General features: G+C 48.5%; 1 protein-coding gene across 5 annotated transcripts in view; it reads right to left on the bottom strand.

Moving 5' to 3' along the window:
* Window positions 1-15,961, bottom strand: part of SKP2 (S-phase kinase associated protein 2) — an 85,477-nt gene that overhangs the window by 16,769 nt on the left and 52,747 nt on the right. For all 5 annotated transcript variants that reach the window (XM_069627132.1, XM_069627130.1, XM_069627131.1 and 2 more), the window contains exons 5-6: window positions 6,024-6,158; window positions 5,439-5,537 (exon numbers count right to left, since the gene is read on the bottom strand). In XM_069627132.1, coding sequence (XP_069483233.1) covers window positions 5,439-5,537; window positions 6,024-6,158 — 234 coding nt within the window. The remainder of the gene's footprint in view (window positions 1-5,438; window positions 5,538-6,023; window positions 6,159-15,961) is intronic.

The following is a 15,961-nucleotide window of genomic DNA, read 5'->3' as shown; positions in this document are numbered from 1 at the left end:
AAAGCAATGTATATACTTTTTAGAGAGCACATTGCAACTCAAAGAAGAACACGCAACTTCTTTTTTTCACAGAGCTAGTTACCACACTCCTTTCAGTAAGTAATTACACTTTAAGACAAAGCTATTCTTATAGAGTCCTTCCCTAGACTATTGAAGGAGTTCTCTCAGAGGCAGAAGAGGGACTCTGGTGCTCTAGGTGGCAGCTCTAGGCAGGTTGAGATAGGTTTCAGTTGCAGGAAATTCAAAAGTTCCATAGGAGATCTTCTTAAACAAATATATGTTCACTTTCAGTGTTATAAAGTGTTCAGAAACTTACTTCTGAAAAGGCTCCCTATATGTGTTCCAGCAATAGAACTGGACAAGTGGTATGGACACTTCACGGATTCCTGTAGTTTTGTGGAATTGGCACCTTTTTACAGCAGCCAGGTGAAGACCGAATATTGCTGGTCAGATTCTCTTCACTCTCTCGGTCCTGCACTCGGTTGAGGGGACTTTAGTGACCCGATTTGAATCCCTGGAGAGCCAGGAGTCGTCCATCAAAGTTTTGGACGGAGTCGGACTTCGGAAGACTACGCACTGCACAATGGCTCGAGATCGCAGGGTATTGCAGCCCAGCAAGGTTGCAGCACATCATTGGATGGCTCAAAATGCAGCTGTTCTGGAGACTAGTTGATCCCACCAGCCTCTGGGAAGGAGTCACGTTCAGGACCCCCAGGTCGGAAGGAAGGGTTACAGCAGGCTTAAATTACACAGCGGGCTCTCCTGTCGCTGGAAATTGCAACAGCCGTCCTTCATCTTACTCTTCGGTTTCAGCTCCAGTGGTCAACTTATCAGCAGCTTCCAGGTTTGGCGTATTTATCAAGAACTACAGCACAACCTCTGAAATCTCTACCTGCAGTGTACAGAAAGGGGTGGTGGTCTGGCTGTCCAATCAGGTCAGCCAGCGCCCCCTCGCCCCACTGGGACAAAGGGCTGCAGAGTTTTGGACTCCTCCCTCGCCACCTGCCTTCTCTGACACTCTGGATCCTAGGCAGGGTATACCAAGGATTCCTGCCGATGACAAAACGTCCACTGAGGTTGTTACCACCTAGAATGGCAGGGGGAAGACCTCAAACTATAAGAGCACAAGAAATGGCGAAAAAAGAAAGAGCCCACCATTTTAGCAAAATGGTGGCCCATCTGTGCATTACCGAGGCTTCATTAACAGCCTGCTAGTAAAAAAGACTAAAAGTCATAAAGGTAAAACCACTGTCACCAGCCATTCAAGTAAACTTGCAATTGTAACAATACTTTTACCAGGTAAGAAAGAGGATACATTATATCCCCCCAGCACTCCACATAAGGTAGGCTGTGCTGGTTCACTTACACAAAATGTAAAGGGGATGAACATGCAGAGAACTTGCCAACCCTTCCGCAGTATCCTCCTCCCCTACTCCATCTCACGCTCTCTGCAACGCACTCGCCACTCACTTCACCACCAAAACCCAGGACATCCTGAACAGCCTCGTCACTCACTCTCCCAACCCATCCCTATGCCTCCCTTGGCCACTCACCATCCTCCAGCTCCTTCGCCCTTGTCTCTCCGGAAGAAGTCACTAGAATTGTCCCCTCCATGAAGGCCTCTTCCAAACAGGTTTCCCCTTGCTCGTCCAGAACCATCAAGGAAAACATTTCCTCTCTCGCCCCTGCACTTGCTGATCTCTGTAACCACTCCTTTGCTACATGTTCTTTTCCCTCTTTCTTCAAGCACTCCCCTGTACGTCCCCTCCTCAGAAGACCATCAGCAGACCCTTCCTGTCCAGCCAACTACCGCCCCATCTCCATCACCCCCTTCCTAGGGGAAACTGCTGGAGAAGTTGGCCCTGTCCCAATTCAACTCTCACACTGAACCTGATGCCGGTCGACACACCTCTTCTTCAAACTTCCTGCTGACAGCCTTGCACCTTCCATCATCGCGGACTGCCTTTTTGCCATCCAGGCCTGGTGCATGTCCAATGATCTCGGCCTCAATGCCAGCAAACCAGTTCCTTCCTATTGGGACCCCTGCACCAGACTTCTTCCGTTCACTCTGGCCTTCTTCTATGGGCTCTTCACCTGCTCCCTCTTCGGAAGCCAGAAACCTCAGTCATCTTCCACTCCTCCCTCTCCTTCCTCCCCCATACACACTCAGGACAAAGTCCCACTTTCAGCTCTTCCTTCTCAAAGCAATTCTACCTTTTCTCACCTTCCCCCAGAGGCTCAATGTTACCCAGGCACTGGTGCTCTCCAGGCTTGACTGTTGTAATAGTCTCCTTGTGAATCTACCTTCTCCCACTCTGCAACCACTCCAGCTAATCCAGAATAGGGCAGCAAGACTTATACTTGGCCTCAAGCCCAAGGACTGCATCCCTCCTGCCCTACAAAGTCTTCACTGACTCTCGGTTGCTGCATGGATCAAAATCAAATCCCTCTGCATCATCCACAAGGCTGTCTTGGGCCGGGTCCACACTATCTGAAACTCGTTCTCACTATATATTCTCCCTCTAGACCTCTGCGCTCAACTGGCACCAACTCCTTGTGTGTAAAGTGCTTTGTTAAATAGAGGGCAGGTGGTCCATCGCTTTCCTCAGCAGGCTCCCCAGCCTCCCCATCCCTCTTCGTCTTGAGCAGGACTTTCATAAGTTCCGGAAGATATTGAAGACCTTCCTTTTTTCATCGTCCGTCCGTCCGTCCGTCGGCCAGGGACCATATCTCTCCACTGGCTCCCGGTTGCAGCAATGATCAAATTCAAGACCCATTGCATCATCCATATGGCTGTCTGGGGCCTGGGACCACGCTACCTGCAACGCTGACACTAAATACCCTCCCTCCAGATCCCTTCAATCTGTTGGCAGATAGATCGATATCCTCCCCCATTCTCTCCCCCCCTGTACACCCCCAAGCCCCCTACAACATGCTCTCATAACACAAGGGGGCATCTCTCCATCCTCTGCCTCAATCTATGAACTGGACAGCCTGGCTCCTGAAGTCACACAGTTCGGCCATTTAAAATCTTCCCCAGCAGTGTATGGATAGCCTAAGAGCGGCACGGAAACCCAACACCAAACACTGTTACTTCAATAAGTGGAAAAGGTTTGTGATATGGTGCAAGTCACAATTCATAAATCCAATTGAATGTTCTCCAGCAAACATTCTGCATTACATGCTTTACCTACTAGACTCTGGCCTAGTATTTAACTACATCAAGGTATACCTGGTGGCTCTGTCTGCTTACACCACTCCACAAAGCATGGTGTCCTGGTGGAAAGTTCCTGTCATTAAGGCCTTCAGGAAGAGGTAAAGAGGCTATGCCCTCCCATTTTTAATTCTCCACCAGGTTGGGATCTTAATGTTGTGCTCTCCAAACTCATGGGGTCCGCCCTTTGAACCTATGCACAAGACCAGCCTAAAACACTTGACCGACAAAACTGCAGTGCTTGTAGCCATCACTTACAAAAGACGAGTCAGTGAGCTACAGGCATTGTCAGTACATGACCCTTTCTTCATAATTCACAAGGACGTTGTCCTTGGAATACACCTTAGGTTTTCACCTAAATTAATTTCAAAGTTCCATATTAGTCAATATATCGAACTTCCTCCCTTCTTTCAGAATCCATCCAACTCGGCTGGGAGAAGCCTCCATACACTAGATGTATGAGAGTGCAGTCTTGTATTACGTGAACAAAACTAAAGCCCTAAGGAAAACAGACCAGCTCTTTGTTTCCCTAGCACCTGGTAGAGAAGGCGATCATATCTCTAAAAACACAATCTCCAGATGGATAGTCAAATGCATACAACTATGCTATTCCCTATACGAAAGAGCTATACCTTTCACTCCAGGGCACATTCTACCATAGGTACAGAAGCTATTTTAGCCGTCATTGTCTAAAAGTATTTGCCTACTTAAGAATATTTGTGATCTCTTGTTGCTCTAATAACCTTTGCCTTTTGCCAATTTCTAAAAGTATTCTGAATGTCAACAGTAAGATATTAATGTCCCCAGCACCCTACTTATTGAAGTCACCTGTGGGTGTAAGTTGTGTCTGTGGGCCATCCCAAAAGGGTCTCAACTGGTTCAGAAAGTACAGTATTGAAGAGTATGTGTGTTACTAGTATATTGCTCCCTCCTAAAGAAGGCTTTATAACTGACTGATAAATTAATAATTGTTTATGCAAGAAACCTTGACTATAAGAGTTTATTTGAATACCTGTAACTGTGAATCTTTGTGTAACTCCACTGCAGCTCACATTTATCCCTCTTGAGATAAGCCAGGCCGCTCAACACGCTACCAAAACTGTGTAGTACAAGCTTATACCAAAGGTTGGGTTGCCTATACCTGTAGTCATAGTTGTTAGTAGAGTTCCCAGTGGGTACTGCATACAAACTTTGCCTAACAGTTTGCCTCAGCCCCGCACTTCATGGGCATCAGACCTCCCTCTTGGGTTGGAATGCCTCCACCCATGCTCTTACCTGTTGCCTCCCCAACATACATCCTGGCATTCCCCACATCCCCTCTCTGGCCCCTTAGCAATTACTCCCCCGCCCCCCAAACTCCTGCTCTTTTTCGCTGCACTTACACGTTCCGAATGTCACATGGTCTAGTAGGACCTCTGTTTTCTTATTTATTCACCGTCACTTCCATGGTTTATTTGCAGCCTTGTTACCTTCCCTTTTGCCTTGTGGCGCTTTGAAACACGGTTTTGTTGTATAAGCGCCATACACATAACCAATAAATAAAATATGCAGGTGCTCATCAGCTCCAACAATCGTTTTGCTGAAGTTCAACATATGCCCTAGTAATGGAGCCATGGTCCAACTCTGTAGGTCAAGCATGCATCCTTTAATGATAAGTTGGTAGCGAACAAGCCAGTCAGCCTAATCCCATCCAACTGTATAAGGTGCAGACAGAATTACTTGTTTCTCATCGTTTCGCTGATATTTTGGTTCCATTCAGGGGGAGGCAGTCTAAATAGCTTAGTACACTTTCACAACTGGAATTCATAAATGCCCATTTAAAGGATTTTCTACAGTTTTGATGCAGACAACTAAACAATCTCCAATGGAGCCATAACGCTAGGACATGTCAAACATTTCCACTGTGCTCACTAAGCTACACCGTCAGACTATGCCCTCAGTCAGTGAGCACCGCCTTTTCTTCAGTCTGACCGCTTCTGAACAGGAATACCATCTCATCTCTGAATAGGCTCCCCCCAGTCACATACCCACAAGGCATTTAGGCACATATCCAACTCACATGTCCACGCCCCTCTCTTATCGCAGGTTGCAGCAGGCACTGCTCACTTGTCACACTCTAGTATACGTTAATAGAGCGAGGCATTACAAGATTTTGTTACTAATTACTTGCTAAACCCATGCTTATAGTGGATGAACAGATGCAATTTGGCGAGCAAAGCCCTACCTGGGACAGCTGCTTAACAGTTCCTCAAGTGTTTCGGAAGAGAACCCAGAACATCCAGCAAGGTTTAAACGAACCAGATCGGAATTCTGAGCGATGGACCTGAAAAGGTAAAAAAAGGAAAACTGCAACCAAGGTTCCCTTTGCAATTCCCGATTTGTACGATATACATGCTGAATGACACCAACAACAAAAATAAGAACATTGGCTCACATGTACAATCATTGTTAGTGGTCAAATTATACTTTATTAAAGAACTACAATAAGAGCACTAACTTGCCACACAAATCAGGATCCCAGGTAAAAGTGGGCAGGCTTTTACACAATAAGCTTACATTACATTGCTTACTTGGTATTAACAGACTTCACTGGTTGGTAACAAACAGCACAGGCAAATCTATACTCCATTTCTTACTTGTTCGAATAACTGAACTAGCATTTTATTACAGAATTAGTAAAATTACTCCAAGGTGTCCCAAGTATTCAAAATCCTAATATGATGCAGGTGCTACATTCAACCTCTGATAACCAAATGCTTAGGCAACCCATATGTTATTTACATCAATGACAGTATTAAATGGGACTCACCGCAAGATATCATCAGAGAGCACCAGTCCTTCCAAGCTCAAGTTCTGAATTTTATGGCAACGGCAAAGAATGCTTTGGAGAGTAGCAACACTGATCGTGCAATTGGACAGGTCCATATGCTGAATGCGTAGAGGCCTATTAATATATAGATTTTTTAAATAAAGAAATACATTTTAAAAAGTTAAAACCTCATCTGGCTCTCTCCCAAACAACCCAGATTGCAAAATATCAAGGTGGTGATCCACAATTTCAACTTTTTGGGGGTCCCTTTTCTTTACAGAATAGGTCTGCCATCAGAAGTTAACAATCGGTACTGAAAAGTGACTACAACACTAAGATAGTAGACATTAACAGAATATGAACTAACTCAGTCTCTTCCGCAGCGGCATATACCTGCAAGCTTATTACAGCCTGTCGCCCTTTCCTCTCCGCAACCAATTGTGTCACCCTGGCTAGAACTCTTGTATTATCCAAGATTGATTACTGCAATGCACTGTACCTAGGCACCAATTCCTGCAACCTAAACAAGTTACAAATTGTCCAAAACGATGCGATTAGAGCTGCCCTCAACATTCCCAGGCACCAACACATATCCAACACCAGACGCAATAGTGGCTGGCTCTCAGTCCCACACCGTAGCTCCCTGAAAACCCTCGCTCTTACCCACAAATGCCTTCATAACCAAGCTCCCTGCTACCTGGCCAACCGATTTGCCCTCCACAACTCCATTAGATCCCGCAGAATGGCTCATTTAAAATGCCTTGAGGTTCCACGTTTCAATCTCCAAAGATCAGGTGGAATTTGCTTCCCCATCTTGGCAGCTAAACTCTGGAACACGCTTCCTAATGAGCTTAGAGCAGAACCCTCATTCCCGAGATTCAAACACCTTACGAAAACCTGGCTGGCCGCCCAGGACATTTAGCTCTGGGTTCTCTGCTTAATTTGTACATGTATATATAATCTGCTTGTCCTCTCATTGCTTTTATTATACCTGTAAATTCTGTATTATACTTGTAAACTTTGTAATTATGGTTCTGTCTGTCTGTTTTTCTTATGTTGTAACTAAGTGATGCGCCCGGTTGCCCCTGGGCCTGGTGCGCTATACAAATAAATAAAATATAAATAGGGCAGCTTGTCTAAAGTAGAAAGAAGCGACATAAGAGAAAGTAAAACTGTCTGAAAGCAGTGTTGGCTGGTGATTTTTTAATTTTAACTGAAAGGGTGTAATTATTAGCCACAAGAGCAACCAAGCGTGGTGAGAAAGGCCCCAACCAATGAAGGGTGGTTCTTGGAAGTACACCTCCACCTAAATTCTTTTTTACTGGTTGAAAATTTTGCATTATAGCAGCACACCTTTTGTGGAAAATGGTTTAAAAGCCCAGACAGTTTGCAATCTGTGTTGTAGGGTAACTCATGATAAACATCAAATTGATACAAGTCACCAACAGTGCACAAGAGCATTTCCCAACACAATTTCTTGATGCCTTCCCCACAATATAAAAACATTTTTACACTGGATATGCCCGGACATTTCTACACTGGCAGCACTACACATGCTAGAATTCCCACAGATAAGTACATACTCGTTTTTGCTTTGTGCATAGTGCCAGTACTAATGCTATAGTAAAACATGCCCACTCTGTTGGCTTTGCTATAAAAAAAAAATGCCATGCCACAATAAGAGAGCATGTCCAAACTGGTGTTAGGTAAGGATTGGTGTAGTAACACTGTGCGAGACTACACAACACTTACCTGCATGGTATTAGGTAACCCACCTTTTGGTATCTCAAGAGGGGTAAATGTGACCGGTAGAGCTGTAGAAATTGAATTCGCAAATACAAGTAACCAAGTAACACTTACACTCAAGGTTTCGGTTACAAATAGTTATTTATTTAACAGCAATTTTTAAATAAATGTTCTTTAAAAAAAGAAGGGCAATATATGTATATACTTTAAAATACTTTTCCAGAATCAGCACAAGTTAGTGGATATAGTTGATATGCTTTTTACACACTCCCTACACCCGGTGGGGACTTTATTCACAAAGACAGTAATGGCATTTGTATATCACTAGTCATACTTTGCAGATTCTGAGGTTGCAGAAAGGAAAGGTTAATGGAAGGAAACAAAGGTTAAACAGGTTCTCAATATATGTGAGGACAACTAAATCTTCCAATGAAATCTAGACTAGCCTTTCTCAGCAATAACAGTCTAAAACAGTTCATCACCTCTGAGGGACAGAAATATCAAAATCGATGGACTAGAAAAGTCTGCAGGGAGCCAGGACAGCCAAAGTCAATTGGAGCACTGTCTATGGAGCGGAGGCACTTCTTAGATAATAAAAAAGTTCTTGCGGTGCCGAGAGGGGGCGCTGAGATGTGCGAATGGTTCTCGGCCGGTCTCCGTCTGGGGGCGAGAATTTGTGGAAATTGAGCCCCCCCGATCCGTTGAAGCTGGATTCTGACCCCCATGTAGGCAGCCTGGACCTTGGGTGAGCCAGTGGTGAGTAGTCCCGGACTCCTGCAGCGCTGGGAGTTCGAAGTTGGGTAGTGCTCTTACCAGAGGCGGGTGTAGCTTGTGGTCCTCCCAAGCGTGCGGGCCAAGGGGGAGACGACTGCCCTTCGGTGGGGGAGGTGCGGCTCTGGAGGTGTGCTCTCGGTCCAGACTGCGGGACCAGGGCTGGGACGTCTCGAGCGCTGGCTGCCTTCCCGCTCCCCCAGGAATCGTGTTTGGCGGATGGCGGAGCTGCTTATTGAGCTCGTGTGAGAGCTCTGGTGCGGCAGGCGTGCAGCTGGAGTTGTGTCCGTGGCCCAGAATGAGGCTGAGGAGTTTACAGCGGCGGCTGCCTCCCCGCTCCCTCGAGGATCGAGAGCAGTGGATATTGGAGTGGGCTGCCGGGCTTGGGTGAGAACTCTGGAGAAGCGAGCCCCCTGGAGCGGGCGTCCGGCAAGGCGCGGAGGCCTCCTCACCTGCATCGTAGGAGGCTTCCCGTAGTGTTGGGCTGGAGCGGGAGGGGGGCAACCTGGAGGCTCAGCCCGGGCTGCGGTGGCGGGTCGAGCCAGGGTGTGCCTGGTATACGTGCCCTGAGAGTCGGCTCGGTGAGTTGGCTAGCTGCTCTTGGTGGAGGCTTGTGGTGGGCGAGCGGTCCCCCCCCTGGAGACTCTTTTAGGCTAAACAGCCGCTGGACACTGATGCGGGTGTGCTTATTGGGGGCGCTCTGAGCTGCATGGGCCCTTGCCCCAGGGGCCTGGAATTCACTGTTGGAGAGATTGAGTGGGTGGCGGGCCGTCCGGACCGGGCCGAGGGCCCTACTATAACTGCCCCAGGGGGTCTCTGTTTTTTTTATTTTGTCAGGGGTGTCCCCTTGATCCCCCTTGAATGGAGTGGACGCTGGCCCTACAAAAATATCGGAGTGGTGGTAGAGAAGGGGGAGAACGTCATGCAGGCTGGGGCCCAGTCGGAGGCATCAGAGGCTCCGTCAGTGAGCCGCAACATGGCAGCCCTGCTAGAGGAGATACGAGGCTTTCGAGCAGACGTCAACAAATGCCTGGACTCTTGGACAAAAAGGTTGACGCCGTTGAAGATCGTGTGCAGGATCTTGAGGCCAACCAGTCCTCGGCAGACCTTTTTGAGATGCAATTTGATATGAGGCTGGCTGAGCTTGAGAGGTGGGAGGAGGTGGTCACCCTCAAGCTGGATGATTTAGAAAATAGGGAACGGCGCTCTAATTTAAGGTTTTTTGGTATGCCGGACCAGGAGAGGGAGTCTCAGGCGGACATTGGGAGAGGGATCAAGGCTATTGTAGCCTTTTTGATGGCGAAAATACCAGCGAGCCCACAATCGATAGGGCCCATAAGGCGGGGGGACGCGCGGGTGGGCCCCGTACGGTCCTTGTGAAATGTCATTATATTCCTGAAAAAGCCAAGATCCTGGATTTAGCATATAAGAAGGGTCCCATCGACTGGAAGGGCGCTCAAATTAAGATTTATCAGGATCTCGGCGCTCACCCTTGCTCGGAGGCGCCTTTGCGGGCCCTTGACAAGGTGGTTGCAGTCTAAGGGTGTCCGTTATAGATGGGGCTACCCGTTTTCACTTGCCTTTGAGCTAGATGGCTACAAATAGTCAGTCTCCTCAGAGGCTGACATTCAGAGAGTAACGCGTGAGTTGTTGGGAGACCCCTCTTCGAAGGACGATGCAGGGAGGGGAGGGGGAAGGGATCAGACGGAGGCAGCCCTAGCCCATTGGAATTTGTGGGTCGGCGTTGTGTGCAGGGGCATAGGAAATTCAGGAGAGTGGCGCCCCCGTCTCCGAAGCAGCCGACGCCCTGACTTTATTGGAGGAGATTATTGGGGCCAACTGTTTGGTCTTGTTTTGGTCATGGACGCCCCCTGTCTTACTGGTTCTTTGTTCCGTTTCAAGCTTATGGTGGGGTCTTGGGACCAGGGGAGGTGGTAAATACTAGCTGTGGTGTTTGGGGCTCGTCTCTTGCTTAGAGATGGGGGGCTCAAAATGTTCTTTGCTCGTTTTATGGGAGAGGCGCCCGGGTGGAGGCGATCTCTGGCGGCCTGGTAGTGCAGCGGTGAGATGTCGCAATCTATCCAGGCGCTCGAGGGTGGGAGAGGGGGTGAGATGGTGCTTGTATTGTTGGGATGGTTTTGGGGGGGGAGAAATAGGGGGGTCTGGTGGTTGTTTTCATGGTTTTGGGGGGGTGCCTAGGGTTGATGGGGTTTCTGAGATGTAGCGGTTATATAGGTCTTTCCTTGTTCTCTTCTGGTGCACGGGAGCTGGGGGTGGGGACATTCAAGTGTGGCCCCCAAGAAGGGGGAGCGAAAGCTTCTTATGGCCTATCAGATGGATGATTCGATGCAGAGGTTGTTGGTGGGGTCAGTGAATGTGCGGGGATTAAATTCTCCTACGAAAAGGTCTCTGGTGACGGGGGAACTCTCTAGGCTTAAACTGCCCTTCCTCTTTGTACAGGAAACTCACTGGGTGAGGGGGAAGGAACCGCCACTTCGATCCAAAGCTATTCAACATTTGTTCCATTCCCCAGATATGGCAAAGAAGCGTGGAGTGACTTTATTGGTTTCTCCCAAGGCTCTTTTTGTCTCAAAGGCTCATAAGTCTGACCTGGAGGAGCGCTATATTATGGTTAAGGGGTCAGTGAAAGGTAGGTTGTTTACCCTGGTAGAGGTTTATGCCCCAAACGAGGCACAGGATCACTTTTGGGAAAAGATGGGGGGGGGAGACTATTCGAGGCTTTGCGGAGGGTGCATTGATAGTTGGTGGGGATTTTAACGTGGTTTTCTGGCCGGATAGGGATGGGATAGTCCCTCTCCCCCTGCCCCGACCAACGGGTTCAGAGGAAGCTAGCGGACTCATTTAGATGGAATAATGAGGTGCTGGGCTAGGTGGACGCGCACTCCGTCGAGGGGAACATCGACCCTCTCTTCACTTTTGACTCTACGGTACACGGGGCGTTCTGTCGGATAGATCTTGTTTTAGGTGACTCTACGCTCCGGAATAGTGTCTCGGACTTTGGCGTGGAAGTGGCCCCGTGGTCCGATCATGATTTAGTTAGGGTCACATTGGGGGTTCCCCCGCTGATCTCGTCCAGGGCTCGGTGGATTTGCAATGATACTCTGCTGCGACATAAGGAGCTTAAGGAGTCTCATTTGGGTTCAATTAATGAGTATTTCCTTCTTAACGACACAGGGGAGGTGGATGTCTTGGGAGCGTGGGATGCATTTAAGGCCACAATCAGGGGCGTGCTCATGGAGATGGGTGCGAGAAGGAAGAGGGAGAGGGGTCGAGAGGAACTTAAATTGAGGGAGCGTATTGCTGCCATTCAGCCGGGAGGAAAGCTGAAGTCTCAGATGGGCCCGGAAAAATGGGAGGAGCTCCAGAGTCTTAAGGCTAAGTTGTCTGCTTTGCTCGCGGGACAAATGGAGAGAAAGCTGGCATTTTTAAAACAGCGGTATATGGAGCGGGGGGAAAAAGCAGATAGGATCCTGGCGTGGCGTCTGAGGGAACTTCGGAACAGCAGGAGGGCGATTCGTATTATGGGTCGGACGGGGGAGGGAGTTCTGCAGGATGACATGATAGCAGCATAGTTTGGGCATTAATATGAGGGTCTTTACTCGCCGGGAATACTCAGGGGACGGGGCTGATGTGGACCAGTTTTAGGAATCTCTTCACGTCCCTCGCCTCGCTGCTGAGAGCGTTGATGTGTTAGAGCTCCCAGTTTCTCCTCGGGAGGTGGTGGATACCATCTCTTCCTTGAAGAGTGGCACAGCTCCGGGGGATAATGGCTTCACTGTCCAGTTTTATAAGACGTTCCGCTCCGTGGTAGCCCCGTTTCTGGCTAAGGTGTTTAACTCCACCTTGGACTCTGGTTCCCTGCCTCCCTCTATGATGTCAGCTCTTAGTGTTACCGAAAGATGGGAAGGAACCCTCGCGATGTCAGTCATATAGACCCATTTCCTTCCTTAACGTAGATGTTAATATTTTGGCTAAACTCTTGGCGAATAGGCTATCTAAATTTCTCCCCTCCCTAGTTCACGGCGACCAAGTCAAATTCATCCCTGGTCGCCAGGGGTCAGATAATGTGAGGAAGACCTTGGGGTTAATGCATGAGGCGTCGAAGCGAGACTTGGAGGTCTATCTCTTGACTTTGGACTCTGAAAAGGCCTTCGACCGTGTTGAATGGCTTTACATGGGGAGGGTGCTACGGAAAATGGGCTTTGGGGACAATTTTTGTAAGTGGTTCGCTGCTCTGTACAATTGTCCCTCAGCTAAGGTGCTGGTTAATGGCTGCATGTCAATGGGGTTCCCGCTCTCTCGGGGCACACGTCAGGGGTGTCCCCTCTCTCCTCTGTTGTATGCGTTGGCGATGGAGCCTTTTGCCATTGCGATCAGGGGTGATGGGGGACTGACAGGAGTACATTGTAGAGACCACGAATTTAAATTGTCCTTGTTTGCAGATGATATTTTGGTGTACCCGACAGGTCTCCGCGCTGCTCTTCCGCGGTTGCTGGGTCCGATTAGTCGTTTCGGTTCTTTCTCTGGGTTAAAGGTTAATTTATCCAAGTCTTGTATAATGCCTATGGGGGGGATGGATCTTGAGATTGAGGGAAGAGAGGAAGTATATGGAGTACGTGTGGAGCGAGAGTTTACCAGGTATCTGGGCATTAACATTCCCAGAAATCTAGGCAAAGTGTACGAGTTAAACTTCCCCTCCTCTTCAGGCAAAAATCCAGGGCGATCTGTTAAGGTGGGCCCCCTTGACCCTTTCATGATTTGGGCAAATGGTGGTGGTTAAAATGAATTTTCTCCAGCGGCTCCTCTATCTTTTCATGTCCCTCCCTTGCCTGGCCCCGGACTCCTCCTTTGCTTTATTGCAATTGTGTATCCTTCGTTTCGTCTGGAATGGTAAGAGACCCAGAGTAAGTTTGACTACCTTGACCCTTCCCAAGCCCTATGGGGGCTTTGGTTTCCCGGACTTTAGAGGTTATTTTAAAGCAGCCCAACTATGAGTTATGTTGGAGCACTTGAGGGACGATCTGCGGACATACTACACGTATGTGGAAGATGTTCACGTTCACCCAAGAAAAGTTAGGGACCTCCTGTGGGCTCCCCCGAGCTCCCTTCCAGAGCCCATTAAATTACACCCGGTCCTTGCTGTCTTGTGGTTGGTTTGGAGGCCCACTAGAGAGAATAGGCTTCTTTCCTCTTGGCCTCCCCCCTTGTCATCTTTGTGCCCCCCGCCCCCCATTGATCTGGGCGCGAGGGGGTTCCGGGAGACGCAGTCCTGGTCTGATCAGGGGCTGGAAAGGGCTGCTCAGCTGTTTAATAAAGGGTCTTTCATGGAATACAATCAAATGGCGGAAGTGCTTGATGACAATCCGCTTTCGGTCTTCGAGTATTTGAGGCGCAAGGGAATCCTCACCCAGGGGCGGTGGGTGACTGACTTATCGCGCCCCTTATCTCCTTTTGAGCGGATTTTTGTAGAAGCCAAGTCTAGGAAGGGATCCCTTTCTAAGATTTATAATGTGCTAATTTCTTCTAACTCAACAGGAAGGCAGTCATTCAAGCGTATCTGGGACGACGGTTAGGCTTGTCCTTGGATGACCAAACTCGGCAGTCAGTCTTTAGGTCGGTGCTTCCTGGGGGGCTGTACACGGCAGCTATGGAGCATAATTTTAAGATTTTGCACTCTCGGCATCATCCCCCGGTGGCCCTGTCCAAGATGTTTGCGGAAGTGTCCCCATTGTGTCCCAGATTGTGTTCCAATAAAGGTACCTGGTTTCACATGTGGTGGGAGTGCCCGGTTATCCGGTTATATTGGGTGGAGGTGCTTAGCTGGATTAAAGACATCCTGGGAACGTGTCCCTCCCTTCACCCACTTGAGGTTCTTCTGGGCACTCCCCTGCCTGATAAAGAGGTGGGTTCCTTCTCGGAGGTAATGGGGGCCATGTTGAGAGCGAGAAGACTGGATCTGGCTCAGAAGTGGAAGAGTTCAATTGCGCCCTCCAAGACAGAATGGTTTACTAAGTTAATAGCTATTTTTGAGTACGAGAAACTCTCTGCTGTTGCCAATGATTCTATGTCATCTTTTTTGCAGGAATGGACTTTGGTTATACTTAGTGCGGACTGTGATGCCTTGAAACTATGAACTGTTTAGTGGTTTATGTACCCTACAGCCGGGGAGGGGTCGTTGATGCTTTTACCAGCAGAAATGTGCTTGGGTGTTTACGGGGACTCCACCATTAGCTTGGCCTAAAAGTACTGATGCGTATGTGTTTAGTCCCTATTCTCAGTCTCTAGCACCATGGATTCGCGGAGGCCTAGTCAACCCGGGGTTAGGGGGGGTTGCGGGAGGGGGAAATAATGGGAGGGTTTGGTTGTTGGACAGATTCTTTTGTTTTTTGTTGTTCTTTGTTAAATGCCCCTTGGGGAACTTGTTTTTCTTTTGCTGAAAATTTCAATAAAAATAAAGTGGAAAAAAAAAAAAGTCTAGCACAAAGTGAGAGAGTTTGTAGAAAGCACGTGTAGGATCACAGGCTGTTAAGCCTGTGAAAAGCAGAGTTGGAATCAACTCTAAGGTAAGAAACTGCAAGTCTCAACTGAGAAGAGCAAAGCTAAAGACACTGAAGTAGCCCAAGTCAGAACAGTACCTTTGGTTAGAAGAAGAGTGGTCCAGCTGGCTTCTGTTTGCTTGCAGCGATGCAGATCCTGTGTTCCTGGGCCTCAGACGTGTGGACAAGAGGGAGGACGTCTGGGGACTCCTGCGGCAGCAATTCGAAGGTCAGCGGCAGCTACAGGCTCTTTTCGGATAAGCAGCACTTCGCAGTTTCAGTGCTCAGTAAACAGCACCAATGCAGATCCTGGATACCGGTTGGGCTATCCTTCACACCTTAAGTCCTGCACTCTAGTGAGGGGACTCGAGCTCTGGTCGTCCTGCTTCTTGAGGGTCCTGGGGAAGACTCCTGAAGCTTCTGGCCAGATCACAGACGTTGCACTAGACTATGGATTTCTGGACCTCTGCCACTCGGTTCCTGCAGCAGCAAAGAAGTACAGCCAGTTGGGGAAGGTGGTCCAGTGGAGTTTGTCTTGATGTTAGTTGGTCCCACTAACCCAAAGGAAGAAGTCGTCCCTTCCGGAGCTTCTCTTGTCAATCAGAAAAAGGAGTTTCAGCACAGCAGAAGGGCTTCACCGGGCAGTTCAATGGTCCAGGAGGATGCAGCAAGCTTTGTTCACGGTTTCTTCGTCGGGTTGTTCTTCCCAGTGGTCGACTGTCTTCTGTCCCAAAACCCTCGCCTTTTAACCAGGTTTCTCCCATTCATTCACAGCCTAGCTGTCACTCAAACAGCAGTGTGGTTGTCCTGTGAGGACAGCCAGCCAATCAGGACTGGGTGCATTCAGGCATTCCTAAAGACAAA

The sequence above is a fragment of the Ambystoma mexicanum genome, chromosome 6p (genome assembly GCF_040938575.1).
Source record: "Ambystoma mexicanum isolate Mex_15411 chromosome 6p, UKY_AmexF1_1, whole genome shotgun sequence".
NCBI classification, from domain to species: Eukaryota; Metazoa; Chordata; class Amphibia; order Caudata; family Ambystomatidae; genus Ambystoma; species Ambystoma mexicanum.
The sequence above is the reverse complement of the archived record's forward strand: the minus strand, read 5'-3'. Positions and strand labels throughout refer to the sequence as shown.